The sequence below is a fragment of the Thalassophryne amazonica genome, chromosome 10 (genome assembly GCF_902500255.1).
Source record: "Thalassophryne amazonica chromosome 10, fThaAma1.1, whole genome shotgun sequence".
Lineage (NCBI taxonomy): Eukaryota > Metazoa > Chordata > Actinopteri > Batrachoidiformes > Batrachoididae > Thalassophryne > Thalassophryne amazonica.
In genome coordinates this window covers 14,626,399-14,642,244 of record NC_047112.1, presented here as the reverse complement: position 1 = coordinate 14,642,244, position 15,846 = coordinate 14,626,399, and the positions used below count along the sequence as shown (strand labels likewise).

Sequence of the window (15,846 nt, the reverse complement as noted above, 5' to 3'; positions counted from 1 at the left end):
ACGCAAGTTGAGTTTTTGAGAAATCCTGCCGCCAAATGATTGTAATATATTCATTTTATTTGTGCAGATCAGCCGTTTGGAGGAAACGTGGACGGCTCTACGGAGGAACTACACACAGACCGCCATCAGCTATGAGAAAACGCTCAAACCTTTCTACAAAAACCTCTATGAGGGCACAGGTACAGTCTGTAGTCAGCGCATCAGTACGTCCGCCGTCATTATGAACATAAGCCTTCTCCCGCCTCATACGTCGCCCTTCATTTGTCCTGCAGCTTCCTCCTCGTCTGTCATCTGCATCCCGCTCCGGCTGCCCCTCCTCACACTGATGAGCGTCCATCAATCGCACCAGAGGGGGCGGAGCTTTGGGAAACCAGTGACCAGGGTTGTGATATCATGCTGCGCCACCTTGAGGCTGCCCGTGATATGGCAGAAAATGCACAGAGCTACACAGCTAATGCGCAGAAGGCTTTAGAAGGTAAAAAAAAAAAAAAAAAAATCTGTTTTAAGCACAATAGGTGCTTGTTTGTTAATAAGCTGGTTTATGTGTCGGTGTGTCCAGGATTCAACTTGACGAAGACCTGCTGGAAGTGTTTAAGACGGACGTCCAGCTGCGGCTGCTGTGGGGAAGCCGTGGCGCCGCAGTCAACCAATCAGATCGCTACAGTAAATTCACACTGATCCTCACTGCATTATCGCGGAAACTGGAGCCCCCGCCCACCTCGATATGACGACATGCAAACGAGGACACGGCCTTGAGACGCTTCTCGTGGAACGTGCAGCGGGCACCCGCTACAACCGAACCAGGAACGCGCAGAGCGCGGACTGAAGCACAGATCAGAAACGGTTCGTTCCATCACCGTGTGATGCGGCACGATGTTCTACGCCATTTTCAGCGTGGCCATTAGCAGCGCCAGCAGTCATGATGTAGCACTGATTTACTTTTAAGGGAATGTCTTCGGATGGACACTTTTAAACCTGCGAAAAATCTCAAACATCGCGATACAGCTAACAGAGCGTAGCTAGCTAAATTCTATAAAGGTTTGTTTTTTAAAGCTTTTCTCAGATACTTTGAGACAAATGCCATTAGAAGAAACATTGAACAGAGATAATATAACTCGTATCGTTTAAGAAAATAACTTTAGGGAGGTGTCAATCACAGGAAGGTCAGAAATTATTAATACTTAATTCTTATTTTTTGATTCGTGTTCAATTCGTATCGTCATTCTCTGGTTCTTACTTGGTGGGGGCCAGAATTTCACTTCCTGTCATCTCCCACTTTGACTCACTACCGCCATTTTTTGGTGTGGAAGAACAACTTGTTACATTTGTGTGAAACACCAACTTTTAAAAAATGTTCTAAACTCAAATGCACAGAGAATCGCCCGATGTCAGCGGTTTAAATGATAAGACACACAACCTGACTGTTTTCTAAAAGCTAATGCTCCAACATGTTTAAAAAACTTTTTAAAATATACAGGGGAAGTGATAGTCTAGTGGTTAAGGCGTTGGGCTTGAGACCAGAAGATCCTCTGTTCAAATCCAGCCTGACTGTAAAATTACTAAGGGGCCCTTAGGCAAGGTCTTTAATCCCCTAGTTGCCCTAGTAGTGAGCACCTTGTATGGCAGCAGCCTCACATCGGAGTAATGTGAGGCATTATTGTAAAACGCTTTGAGTGTCTGCTGCAGATGGAAAAGCGATATAAATGCAATCCATTTACCATTTATATTAACAGTTACAAGTTTCACAGCTCGAGTGAAATACTGCAAATATGGAACTTCAGGAATAAGTTGCCAAACACTTTCTAAGAACTCTCCTAAACCAGCAGATAAGAACTTCATAGGCTTAGCGAGTACATAACCAGTGACCCTTTGGATCCTGTCAGGTCGAAACGAGATGCTTCAGTTCTTCGTACGTCATAGAAATCATCAAGACCTGAAGAGATCTGAAGCAGCGACCACCAGAAACGCTTTTTTGCCACAATTGGTTGTTAAATTAATAGTCATCTCTGAAAATAAGGTTTTTCAAAATGAGTGGTATTTGTGAATTGCAATTTTGTTGCTCGTTGCACGGTAATTTTATGGGGAAAATGTGTGACAGTAAATTATCAGCGTGGCGTCAAAATGCTGGATTTGATATATTTGAAATGTAGCTGTTTGCTGTACGCAAATAACGGGATTTAATGACAGTCTTGCATTCACAGCGTGTGTGTAACCTGATGTGACCTCTTTCACAAATTAAATTTCACCTGATTGGAAAGTTTTAATAAGAGTAAGTAAATATAGTAAAACTGCTATAGTATGTATAATTATGATATAGATTTCTACTGTAATTTTATGTGCACTGTATGTACATATAATAAACATACTGTAATTCAAATTTATTCTATCTATCTAGCTATATATCTATATATATAGATATATAGATACACACACACCCACACACAATATTCATTAGTTAGCTGTATTCATTGGCTGCATTCATGTGGAACATAAATTTAATATGAATAATCATACTTGTGTTATACTATGGAAGATAAACAAGTGAAGGTTTTTAACCACTTTGTCAGATGAAATTTTGTCAGAATTTTTAATTTCATTGTGTGTGTGTTAATATTCATATAGTTTTGAAAGGGTGGTAGTATAAACTTGTTCAGTCTGTTAATAACATCACTGGGTGGTTTAATAGGCATTAATTAAAGTTGGTATCCCCAAAATGCACTTAAACACGAAGGTAAGGTGTCTTTTGTGGGCGTGTCTGCCAGAAGAGAGTCTACGGACTTTTGTGACCATGTGTAGCCATGTTAGCCCTAAATGTGACATATGCAGGTTACTTTTACATTCAGACAGATTTGTCTAACTGATGATTTTAACATGAAATTACAACCATATTTAACAGTAAAGCATAGATTAAAAAAAAAGACTTTAGACAAAGTGACCCCTTTAAGTCTTGTGTTGAGGGTTGGGCCACACGAACATGTTTCTGAATAAATTCAAATGAACAACTGCGGGTATGATAGCACACAAGTCTAAAGGTGTACATATATTTTAAGCATTAATGTTAATAGTGGACTGTACATATATTTCCTGTAGAAAACTGACTGTAAAAGATAAATTTTAATGTTATATCATGACACTGCACTAAGATTAAATAAGTATGAGTTTTGATCTGTGGAACTGTAAGAACGTGTAAGGAAATGTATGAAATCACATTTTTTGTATTAGAAAATATAAGGTCACCGTTTTAAATAAACTATTAATCACCAAAAACTTGACTGTTCTTACAACTCAAAACATTCTTCAGTTTTTACTTCTGCAGACATCAAATCAGACTGTAATCACATCAAAAACATTTCAGTTCTTCACCCCAAAATTTAAACAGCTTGTTCTCAGACTTTTAACTTTTTTTTTTTTTTGGCATTGTTGCGTGTTTTATTAGAACAATATCTCGGGGGGGGGATTTTATTCACAAAGTGTCTAACAACATTCAAACTAAAAGATGTCACAACATGGAAAACAAGTACTGCCACTGGTCGTTACAACACAGCCAAACATGGTAATAAGATGTACACGGACTTGACATGTTCACAAAATGTTGCAAAAAAAAAAAAAAACACTCTACCTGCAGTGGTTCTGTTCACTGTGACTGGATACTGATTTAAAAAAAAAAAAATTATTACTCTGACACGTGAGGAGAAGGAATGTGAGATGTACAAACATTTGGACCCGATGCTTAAAAAAAAGATTTTTTTTTTTCAACGCAGTGAGCCTCAGTAAAGCACATTCATACTTTATCGTCCTAAAGCTAATCTGTTCGCATTCCTTATGTTTTTGCATATTAATTCAAAATGACAGCAGTGTGTGTGGCGATGCATCACTGAAATAACGAGGCAGCAGATCCACCTGGAGAAGGGAAAGTGAAGATTTGTACAGTTCTGGCTATTTAAGAGTGATGACTTGATTAAATGAAATTTCACTCTGCAGACACGTTGACAGATGCCTGCAACTGATTCCACACAGTGACATTGAGGCTCTGATAAGTGTGACTGTTTTTATTGTGATCTTACAAAAAAGTGGCACCTAGATGCAGGAATTTTATTTTAAAAAATAATTTAATGTCCCACTTACAGTAGTGTTCAGAATAATAGTAGTGCTATGTGACTAAAAAGATTAATCCAGGTTTTGAGTACATTTCTTATTGTTACATGGGAAACAAGGTACCAGTAGATTCTCACAAATCCAACAAGACCAAGCATTCATGATATGCACACTCTTAAGGCTATGAAATTGGGCTGTTAGTAAAAAAAAAGTAGAAAAGGGGGTGTTCACAATAATAGTAGCATCTGCTGTTGACGCTACAAATTCAAAACTATATCTTCAAACTGCTTTTTTAGCAATCCTGTGAATCACTAAACTAGTATTTAGTTGTATAACCACAGTTTTTCATGATTTCTTCACATCTGCGAGGCATTAATTTTGTTGGTTTGGAACCAAGATTTTGCTCGTTTACTAGTGTGCTTGGGGTCACTGTCTTGTTGAAACACCCATTTCAAGGGCATGTCCTCTTCAGCACAAGACAACATGACCTCTTCAAGTATTTTGACATATCCAAATTGATCCATGATGTTCTTTGGCAAATTGCAACCTCTTCTGCACGTCTTTTATTTAACAGGGGACTTTGGGGGGATTCTTGCAAATAAATTAGCTTCACACAGGCATCTTCTAACTGTCACAGCACTTACAGATAACTCCAGACTGTCTTTGATCATCCTGGAGCTGATCAATGGGTGAGCCTTTGCCATTCTGGTTATTCTTCTATCCATTTTGATGGTTGTTTTCCGTTTTCTTCCACGCGTCAGTTTTGTTTTTTTGTTTTTTTGTCCATTTTAAAGCATTGGAGATCATTGTAGATGAACAGCCTATAATTTTTTGCACCTGCGTATGTTTTCTCCTCTCCAATCAACTTTTTAATCAAACTACGCTGTTCTTCTGAACAATGTCTTGAATGTCCCATTTTCCTCGGGCTTTCAAAGAGAAAGCATGTTCAACAGGTGCTGGCTTCATCCTTACATAGGGGAGACCTGATTCCCACCTGTTTGTTCCACAAAATTGACGAACTCACTGACTGAATGCCACACTACTATTAGTGTGAACACCCCCTTTTCTTTTTTTTTTACTAATAGCCCAATTTCATAGCCTTAAGAGTGTGCATATCATGAATGCTTGGTCTTGTTGGATTTGTGAGAATCTACTGAATCTACTGGCACCTTGTTTCCTATGTAACATAAAATATACTCAAAACCTGGATTAATCTTTTTAGTCACATAGCACTATTATTCTGAACACTACTGTATCTATTTATAGCCTCATTCATAAACAGTCATTGCTTTGGGCTTTCAGTTCAGATGAGGTTCTTCAAAAATAATAAATGCATTCCTAATAGCGTAATTTAAAGCTGTACAGCCTCTTGGTTTTTTGAAGTAATTAAATGTTTCTGTGAAGGCTCTCAGTTGTCCAGGTGGTTTCCACAGTAGAGAAGCTTGAATCTTCGACTGGACTGGGCTGCTTGATGCGAGGATGTTTCCTCAAGTTCTTCTCGACAAGGGTCAGACAGAAGTCAGACTTCCAGAGCAAGAATTTTAGCTGAGGAAGCTTCTGTGATTTGAAGTGAAACGTCCTCGTGTCAAGCAACCCAGTCCAGTCGAAGATTCAAGCTTCCCTACTATAATTAAAGAATTTTCTTTGGCACCACTATAATTTTATTCCTTAGCATTTAAATAAGAGATTCATAATATTATTTGGCAATATAATCAAAATTCTGGCTGTCTGGAAACCATTTAGAATTTCGACCCTGAAGGAGAGAAATTCAAGTGATCAGATGCCATAACCTATTTTGGTAGTGACATCACAGATCACGTGGGGGCTGCAGGCGGATGTTGGGAAGGACACTGCGACTACATAGAGTAAAGAAATCTAAAAACTATCTTTGAAACAACGAGATAACACCTCTTACGTGATTTACAAGACATCTTATGTGATGTTAGTGTGCATCAAGCAAGTGGGTCAGGTCAAAACCTCACACGTGCACCAATGCGCTTCCTTCTGCAGTTCATCTGCACGATGGTGATGAAAGAAAAGGCAATATTAGTTATGGAATTCCCCCCCAGAAATATGTTTTCATTGAAATGAGCTGTAATTTTGCAATATGTTACAAAAATAAACAGACATCCTAATACTTGAAATTTTGACAGTTTGAAAGGCCGTACAGCTTTAAGGTTGGTGCTCCAGAAGCATAACAATGGATATATACTGTTTACACAATCACAAAGTGTCATAATTGAAGAAAAGAAGGAAACAAAAAGACAATAGATTCCCCAAGCGGAGGCCAAGTTGTAGTTGCATTTCTGGATCACTTGGTGGCAGCACCACGTGACTTCAATTTGTTCAATTATCAAAGCAGACTTTGGAGGTGTCCAGCCACAGTTTGAAAATTAAGTAAAAAGTTGTCCCCCCCCCCCAAATATGAATTAAAAACTGTTTTAACAACAGATTTTTTTTTTCCCCTGGATGGAAGTTGATGATTCAAACAGTTTGCAGCTAAGATAAGTAAACAACCACAAGAGTTTAAAATCACACAATAAATGTTTGTATCCCGAATTTGCCAGAACGTCTTTTCAATCTTAATAAAAGATTAGTTTCTAAAGTCACTTTTTATTGCTGTGGGTGGCATTTAAGTGAAACCTTTTTTCAGTATAAATGAGTGTTTCATGTCGTATATTATTTCTGCAACACCTTTGTTTCCATTCATAAACAGTTAGCTGGTTTTCTGTGCCGAGGAAGTGGTTTGATGTAATTATAATGCAAGTTACCAGGATCAAAGCAAGTATTTGCTCAGTTTCATGCCTTTGAAGACAGAATAATACAATTTTGTTTTTGTCTGGTTTAATGTGTTTGCAGTGAGGGAAACTACTATTAATAATAACCAGTTACCTGATAAATCTGTCAAAAGACGCCACAAACATCCACACAGACCCACAAAAAGCTGATCTGAAGACAGTTATGCAAAATGTAGTAACTGTTAATTGCTAAAGCAGATAGCTTAACTTGTGCCACTGTGCATCCCCCGCCTGAACCACTCAGCAGCGGGATGACTCAGCGTAAGTGGAAAATGAGACGATAGTGCTAAAACTCAAGTAACGTCGTCTACAGCGTCATTGTGTACATTTCACAGCTTTACAAATTAAAAAAAAAAAAAAAAAGAATTGTTCAGGTGATGACGTGGATCCACAGTTAGCTAATATTAGCTGTGGTGCGTCAACTGAACTATGACTGAGGCTATAAAGAAAAGAAGTGGGGAAATTAACTCAATGATCATGCAAAAAAAAAAAATTAAAAAAATAAGAAAACAAAGTTTGTCATTGCTAGAAGTTATAAAAAAAGTATATAAAACTATTAAGCAGAGGAAAAATCGCCTGCTTTTGTTTGTCATTGCTACACAGTGATTATTTAAAAAAATAAGAAAACATTCACTCATTCAATTGCTGCAAAGTGCATCGATTCAATTCGAACCGTTTTCATGATGAGATACAAAGTCCCGCCGTCTTTGCTAGCTAGCATCTGGACTGAAAATGTCCTCTCAAAAGACAATTATTTATTCACTGTAAGATAAACAAGAGATGTGAATAATTAAAACATTTTAAACCAACAAAATTATTTGTTCTGATAGTGTCAATATGCTAAATAAACAAAAACAAAACAGACATTAGCTAGGTGAGGGGCGGGACTTGAATCCTCCAGTGGCGGTTGCTGCACTTAAAAAAGCTCCCCGCCTGTCAATCAAACACACCACAATCACTACAGTAACACATTCAACTCAACAAACAAGAGTTATATGTACAAACAAATCATTCATTGATTAAAAACTAACAACACATACCGAGATGTTTATGAGTTAATGACCATAGACGCAGAGATGTACACACACGTCCTCACATTTACAAACAGGCCGGGCTAGAAGAAAATTGTGAAAATGCAGCTGGAGGCTGGGCTGAGCCCAGGTGGCTGATGGGAGATGTAGTCAGACATCCAGATATGTGTTAGCACATTAGCATAGATTTCTCCCTCCAGAGTAAAAACAAAGTCTTTTTTTCTAAGGCAGAGTCCAACTGCGGCTGCACCGAAGATCCTCTTTTGTTTGGTGTTCGTATAAGTCGCTGAGTCCTGCTTGAGCTCAGCTGTGGCTTACTGAGAGGAGTCTGCCACCTGCTGTTCAAATGGTGGCGTGTACAACCCAGTAGAGGAGTGGAAATGAGAGGGAGACAGCTGAAGAGGTGGACAGGAAAACAAAAACAAAACAAAATACAAAAAAAAGAAACAAAGGAATGGTCCCACAGAGCAGCTCTGAATGAAACTTAATGCACATAAAGAAACGACAAAAAGTCAAACGTGTTAGTGTGACGGACATGACCCTGTTTGAAAATGTGTCAAGAAGAAGCAGCTGTATGGGTGACGTGAAGGTGAGCGTGAGGAGCAGCTCAGGAAGACACCAACAACAAAACACCACAATGGCAGAGGATGATGATGAAGAGTTAGAGCAGCAAAAACATAACCCCCCACCCACCCCAAAAAAAACCCAATCGCGACTGATTTCCTCCATCAGGAGCTAAACCAAACACCTGAAGGAAAAACGATAAATGTCACTTTATTTAGTTGTATCCACTGTTGTCTTAAGTGTCACAATTATAATTGTTAGACCAGTGGATAAATTTAGCGGTATTGTAATAATTATCACAATACCGGGCATAAACTCACCGCTAACTCACCCGCTACTGTAATAAATGCTAATGTAACTAACACTTGTTTCCGTGAATACAACTCTTGACGGGTTCTTAGTCAGAAAATCACTTTGCAAATGATTATTATGATCATGGATGCAAATACATAAAAACCCAACCAAGATTGGAATAATTATTACAATAGTATTTGAGTTTGCTGTGTATTTGCACCCACTATTGCAGCAGGTATTAGGAAAGTGGTTACTTTTTTCTGAAGTATTTTTTTTTTTTTTTTTTTACTATTTGGGAGGTCCGCCGACTTATACTTTGGAAAATATTTGATTAAGACTCTACAAACAAACACACATTCACAGAAAGAGGCATTCTTAGCATTTATTACAATTGCTGTTGAGTTAGCTGTACAGCCGTGCACCATATTGTAATAATTATTAAAACTGTCACTGTTCACTGCTGCAACGCTGCTTCACACTTTGTGTACCTTCAGAGTTAAAACGGTCATATTTGACAATATTTAAATACATTTACAGTCACAATTTATTAAACTGTGACAATTCACAATTTATAAAAACAAGCTATTTCAAGGGTTCCGTAGGAGTCTTGACCTGCACAGACAGATTTACTAGACTTTAATGTGGTTTAACATAAAACTGCAAGCGTATTTACCTAAAAAAACAGAAGATTTAAAAGAAAACAACTGGACCCCCCTTTAATGTCAGGCTGAGGCTTTCAATTGCAGAAGGAAATATGATTCAGATTTGATTCTGCAAAGGAACAAGGATTTCGAAAAATATCAAAGTTTAAATGTCAGAAAATATTACGAAATGTATCAAGTGGAAATTTAGTTCTTTGTTCCTACGGATGCTCAGAAAGCTGACAAAAGCGACGACTGACAGACGCTATCAAAAAATAAAATAAATAAAAACACTTAGTCGACCATGTGAGCCTGAAGGACTTTGGTGTAAAAAGGTCCCGAGATCCTGTTAGGTTACAATGTGAGCGGATGAAAATGTTGGCTGATTCTGAAGTGGTGGTTCAGTGATGTCACAGCTGGCGTCTGTGACATCACTGACTGAGATGGTGTTTAATGTCTCTGGATGTTCATCCAGCAGAGAGAGTTAAGAAGATTCCGTCCCGTCTTTAATTCACCTCTAATCTGTTAAGACGTTAAGTCGTCACGCCTGTAACGGCAAATCATCTTCTTGTTCGTTTGTCGACGGGCCTCGATGGCGTGACAGGAGGAGTGCGGTCGAATTCCTTCATTGTGACGTGTGTGTTAAAGTGTTGCTTTGATGTCACAAACATTTTGTCAATTTCAAATGTATAAAGAACCAGAGTGACGCAATTCCCGAAGTGACACAAACGCAGCAGTCGCGTTGTGGCTGAATGACAACGTCGCGATCCAAAAAATTTTATAACATGAATCCTGCGACAATAAACACTTCATCAATTCATGTAAACTTTGATCTCCATAAATTTGCAGCCTGCCGTTTGTTTTTACGGTGTAACAAACAACAAAGCTTTAGCATTAGCAGCAACAGGGTTAAGCTGTTAATGGTGTTAGCGTTTTCGTGCACGAACCCAGAATGGTTTGCTGCTTACAAATGGATGAGCATGCAGACATGCAGACCTGCCTCTCAGACTTAACCCCTCCCCTCTTTATCTTTACCCGCCACCACCATTAATCAGCGTGAGCCCTCCACCAGCCAATCAAAGCGCCCGGCCACCCAGCGGCCCTCAGGAACCTGCAGTCACATGGAAGAGAGAGCGAGTTACCACAATGACCAGCCTCAAACAGTCACGAGTGGAGCTCGGGCTTGCCCGTCAAGGGGCGGAGCCAATTCACTTACTGTTCACTGAGTGGAAAGAAGAATCAATCAGTGTGCAGCGACGCTTTAGCCAATTCACGTAATGAGCAGCAGAATTTTCACCGAACCCTTTTGCAGACATGCAAAACAATTTGTGCCAAGACATTTTTCTCAAATCCAAAAAAGATCAAATAGTTTGAACCGTGTGTAGTACAATATGATAGCAGCACCACCTGTTGTGAACAGGAAGTGAATGGACCCCAAAGAAACAATCAAACAGTTAATCTGCAAATGTTCAAAGACTAATAGCAGTAAAACATCATCATAAGGTTCTCAGAGTGCAAAGTCACACGTTCACATTATTGTACAATATCCACTGGCGACTGATCAAAATCGCTTTATCTGCTAAATCCGGTTTTCCTCTGGTTGGGAGCCTTTTATACTAGTATGAAACATCTAATGTCCATTTTAAAAGCATGACCACCGGCTGCCTGATGTGACAGCCTTATACAGGACCAACAAAACTACGACAGATTAAATCCAAACTTTAAAATCTGATAAAGAACTCTTAAATATCTTCAGTTCAGCTAAAAAAACAAAACAAAAATAAAGATATGACATAAAAACACTTTGATCAAGGAGACGTGGTGGTAATTTGTCACCGGGTTCCACAAGAAGCCGTGAAAAACAACTTTCACACCTCAAACGCAATAAAAACGTTTGACAGCGATGAGGACAAACAATTATAAAATAATAAGTGCACAGGTGGCTAAAGAGGAGAAGGCGTGTCGAGGTCAAGCTTCAGATGTAGGTGACGGCACCTTTGCAGTTTTTCTCCAGAGTGATTTCCACGTAGGATGTGGGAACGTAGCCCTCCCCCTCCCTGCTTCCTGACTTTAGTCCAGCCGTCGCCTTATCCTCCTCGATGATGTACAGAATCTATAAGCAACCACAAATGGTGGATATGACAACAATTCAGTTAATTGGTGGAACTGACACACATTGTTTTATCCCATAACTTAAAGAAATGAATAATCAAAACAGCTGTCTAAATTTATTTCATAAAAGGTGCGAGAAATGATTTGCTACCACTGCATTTCGCACCAGCACCTCAGGATCAAAACACCAGTTCCTCTACTCGACCACTCCTCTCCAACCCATCTCCTCCCTCCTCTCCCCTCTGCATTGAGGAGAAGGAATCACCATTTGGAGCCCTTTTTCAGCTTGAACAGCTCTGTGTTTCTGTTGACTTTAGTCCAGGGGTAGCATGAATGGCCAAAGCAGTACAGGTTTTCCTTCCTACCAATGACCCAGGCAGGTGATTTCACAGATGACTGAGACTTTAAGTTGAAGGGAAGAGCTCATGAGTCAAACCTACTGATCGGCTGAAAGGAAAGGTTACACTGTTTGGCCCTTCATGGCACACTATTGCCCACCCCTGCTCTAACATATCTACTTTCGTGATCAAAGGCTGTTTAATCTCTGAATTTGGTATCTTAGGGGGAATAATTGCTGGAAAGCTGTTCTTGTCCACTATCTTGAATGTACAGAGCTATGAGGATGTTCACTAACTAGGTCTCAGGTCGGGGGAGCATGTGATGGTGCTGATAGTGCCTATTACGAGAGGCACCAGCGGTCCATCCCCACTTCTCAAAAGTAGCCATGTATCTCACATAGCCAGGTGAGCATAAAGACCATGAAACAATGGCCTTTTCCCCATTGTGTGGGGTCTTGTGGGGTGCTGGATCATGCTAAGAGAAATGTGCCACATGACCAAAATGAGATAGCTGATATTTCTGCAGCGTGGAAGTGATACTCTCATTCTAGTAGAACCAAACGGGCGTACTACCAAGGACATCTCGTCATTGCTTTAGGTCACTGATTAGTGTCCAAGTCTAACAACCTCACATTAGGACAGGAAGCACCAGGATTTTGCTGTACAAAGATATCAGTATCACCAAAACCTCATGGCTCCATAAGCTCTGTCCTTGCGTCTCTCGATCTCAAAAACTGAAGGCCAAGAGACATGAACGTCACTGCTGATCACTACTACTGTTGTCTTTTTTTAAACATGGGGAGGAGCAAGAGTTTCACATGGTGGGATTTGCATGCACTGCACTGTGTATTAAATGTGCATGCATGCCTGGTCCAGTTATGCCAACTTGGAAAAGAAAAGCTCAGATTATGACACAAACAGAGGGAGTATTGCTTCAGTCTCTGCTCATTACTTGTTGTCCTTTCGGCTCCTCCCGTTTGTCCGGGTTGCCACAGCAGATACAGCCAGATCTGCATTGGTATTTGGCACAAGTTTTACGCCGGATGCCCTTCCTGACACAACTCCAGCGTTATCTGGGGAAAAGTCTCTGCTCAGTTTTTCCTTTTTGGACTTCCAACTTGTACTTGAAATGTTTTTCACAACAAAGCTTTAACGTATAATGTGCACATTTTGTCTTCAATCATTCATTTTGGAAACTGACAGAGTAATAAAAAAAATTTAACACAAAGAGAGGCTCACTCATTTTCTGCCATCACCAGCGTCCCTTCGCTTTGACCTAAGAGTTAAATGTAGAATCAAAATACTGTTTTTGTCTTCTTGCACATAAGTATGTTTTTTGAAAACAGTGAGGGATAAAATCTCATTTTACCTTTATGTGACTTTTTTAAGCCAGGGTGGTATTTTGTGACCCCCTTTCTTTTACCCTCCGTTTTTTTTTTTAAATACACAGACCAACCACAAAAGTAGTATTCACAAGTTAAAAAGAAGAAGGCAAAAAAATGAATAAATAAATAAAATTTTGAGATTAAAAAAATGTCATTGCAGTGTAATTCTGTTGCTCAGAAACCTTAAATTGTAAGTGTTTCTGACATTGTGGCATTGTTTTATATCTTTTTAAACATGACATTTCTTGATTTTCCTTACCATCAAAGACATAGAGTGCTTACAGTGGCCGATGACAGGCAGCGGGTCGTCATCATCGAATTCATCATCGAACTCGTGGGAGTCTGGGTTGTGGTGGCGTTGTGGCGTGTGATGCTCCTGACTGGTGTCGTCTGTGTAACTGCCCTCAGGACTGAAGAAAGAGGAAGCATTACAATAAAACACAACATGACTATTTTAAAATTATTTTACATGAGATGACTTTCTCAACAGTCCTCGGCAGCACAGAACTCTGATTACCAAAATATGTAACGTAAGCCGGCACGTTTCAGTCTTATGCACTATAAAGTGCCAATCAGGGATTAGGGCGTATCTCCGTTGCTGTGGAAACAGTCTACTTTTTTCCAAGAAACTGCCTTATCGTAGCTGAAAATCACTGCATGAACCACGTTTTCCAAAACGGGTTTACCACTTTGGAAACATACATTAAACCCTTTGGATTCCTTTCGACCCTATGCTCTGATTAGTAAGGGTTTGTTGTCGTCTGGTTACCTCTCTCTGCCTTGAGGGCAGGAGGTGGTTGTCGGCGCTGTGTCTTCTATCTCCTCTGGAGTTCTGCTTTCCCTCCACCTCAGACAGCCACGCCTGCACAGACACACTTCTGGACATAGTGGAAAAAGAACTGGAAAAATTTTAGGTTTGGTTTGAAGCTAATAAGTTGTCACTCAACCTTGGGAAAACTAAATGTATTATATTTGGAAATAAACAGGCACCCAAATGTAAAAATTTAACTATAAACATAAGGAAATTGAGTTAGTAACAGAGAATAAATTTTTAGGTGTTATAATTGATAATAAACTTAGCTGGAAACCACATATAAATTATGTGAAATCAAAATTGTCAAAAACTATAGCCATTTTGTATAAAGCCAAAGACCTACTGCCGCAAGAAGGGTTACTTACTTATATATTCTTGATGGTACCATATATGACATATTGTGTTGAGTCATGGGGAAACACTTACAAATCAAATACCAATCCAATATTCCTTTTGCAAAAACGAGCCATACGAATCATCTGCAATAAACAATATCGTGAACCAACTCATTCTCTATTTGTGTCTTTAAATTTATTAAAATTCATAGATTTGGTCGATTACATTACAATTCAAACTTATTTTGAGCGAAAAACCAAGCTTACCGAGACATGTCCAGAGTCTGTTCGATTGAGGGAATCCAGATATAGTTTAAGAGGTTGTGCAGTTTTTATGAAACCACCAGTAAGAACAAATGTAAAGGGTTTTTGTGTGTCTGTGGTTGGGGTGAGGAAATGGAACAAATGTTCAACAGAGGTTAGAATGAGTAGTACCTTAGTAAGATTTAAGAAACTACTCAAAAAGAACATTATGTCTAAGTATCATAAAGAAGCAAATATCATTTGATTTATATGGAATGTTCAATTTATAAGTGGGACTTATTGTATTTGAATGTGTGGGTATGTATATGCGTATGTAGATATATAGATATGGGTAGGTGTATATGTATATAAGTGACTGTGTATATGTATGTATATTTATGTTTGTAAAGTATATACGTATGTATATAGGTATATAGGGCACAGCCCAAGCAGAGGGTCACCCCCAAGAGCCTGGTCTGCTTGAGGTTTCTTCCTTATAGGGAGTTTTTCCTCACCACAGTTGCGTAGTGCTTGCTTGGGGGTTGGTAAGGTAGTCCTTACTGGCGTAAAGTGCCTTGATTCGACTTTCTTGTGATCTGGTACTATATAAATATAATTATAAGTGAATAGTATATTGATGTGTGTCTGTGTGTCGACATGTAGTAGTGAATTATATTTATGTAAATATGACTGATTAGAATTGTTGGACTTGTACTAGCACGGGTGGGCGCTAATAAGCTTTGCTTCAGCCCACACCCTTTCGGACTCACTAGTTTTGTCTGTGGAATTGTTCATTTTTTCTATTTGAATATTTTGTGTGCCGAATAAAAAAACTTTGTCACTTTGTCGTCCACATGAGTCGGCAAACACAGGATGCATTGCAGCAGTTCAGATTTTAGGAGGTCTTACCACACCCACTGTACAGTCTGGAACTCGCATCCTCCTACTTCTTCCTTTCCACCAAGCTGAAAGACATCTGAAGGGACGCCATTACACTAATGATGCAGAGGTGCAAACAGCTGGTGCAGAGAAAACCCGAGTTCTAGACTGATGCCGTGCAAAAAGCTGCCCAGCATTGGCATAAGTGTATTGAAAAGGAAAGTGGTTACATGGAAAAATAAAGATGCTGCCTGAGAACATTCAAAGCTTTTAATCAGACATGAGATTCATGTGAGAATCTTGTTTAGTTTATTGAA

The 15,846-nt window shown here is 39.2% G+C and overlaps 1 protein-coding gene and 1 long non-coding RNA gene across 2 annotated transcripts in view; one reads left to right on the top strand and one right to left on the bottom strand.

The window, feature by feature from the left end:
* Positions 1-1,112, top strand: part of LOC117518348 (breast cancer anti-estrogen resistance protein 3-like) — a 63,316-nt gene extending 62,204 nt beyond the window's left edge. Inside the window, 4 exon segments of the mRNA XM_034179455.1 lie at positions 68-191; positions 273-323; positions 326-475; positions 559-1,112. Coding sequence (XP_034035346.1) covers positions 68-191; positions 273-323; positions 326-475; positions 559-728 — 495 coding nt within the window. The 3' untranslated portion in view covers positions 729-1,112.
* Positions 1,113-7,168: 6,056 nt separating this feature from the next.
* LOC117518347 lies at positions 7,169-15,821 on the bottom strand. Its single transcript, XR_004562957.1, has 3 exons — positions 15,810-15,821; positions 15,236-15,238; positions 7,169-7,360 (listed from the first exon to the last, which is right to left on the bottom strand). It is a non-coding gene; the product is annotated as an uncharacterized LOC117518347 (long non-coding RNA).
* Between the last annotated feature and the right edge of the window lie 25 nt (positions 15,822-15,846).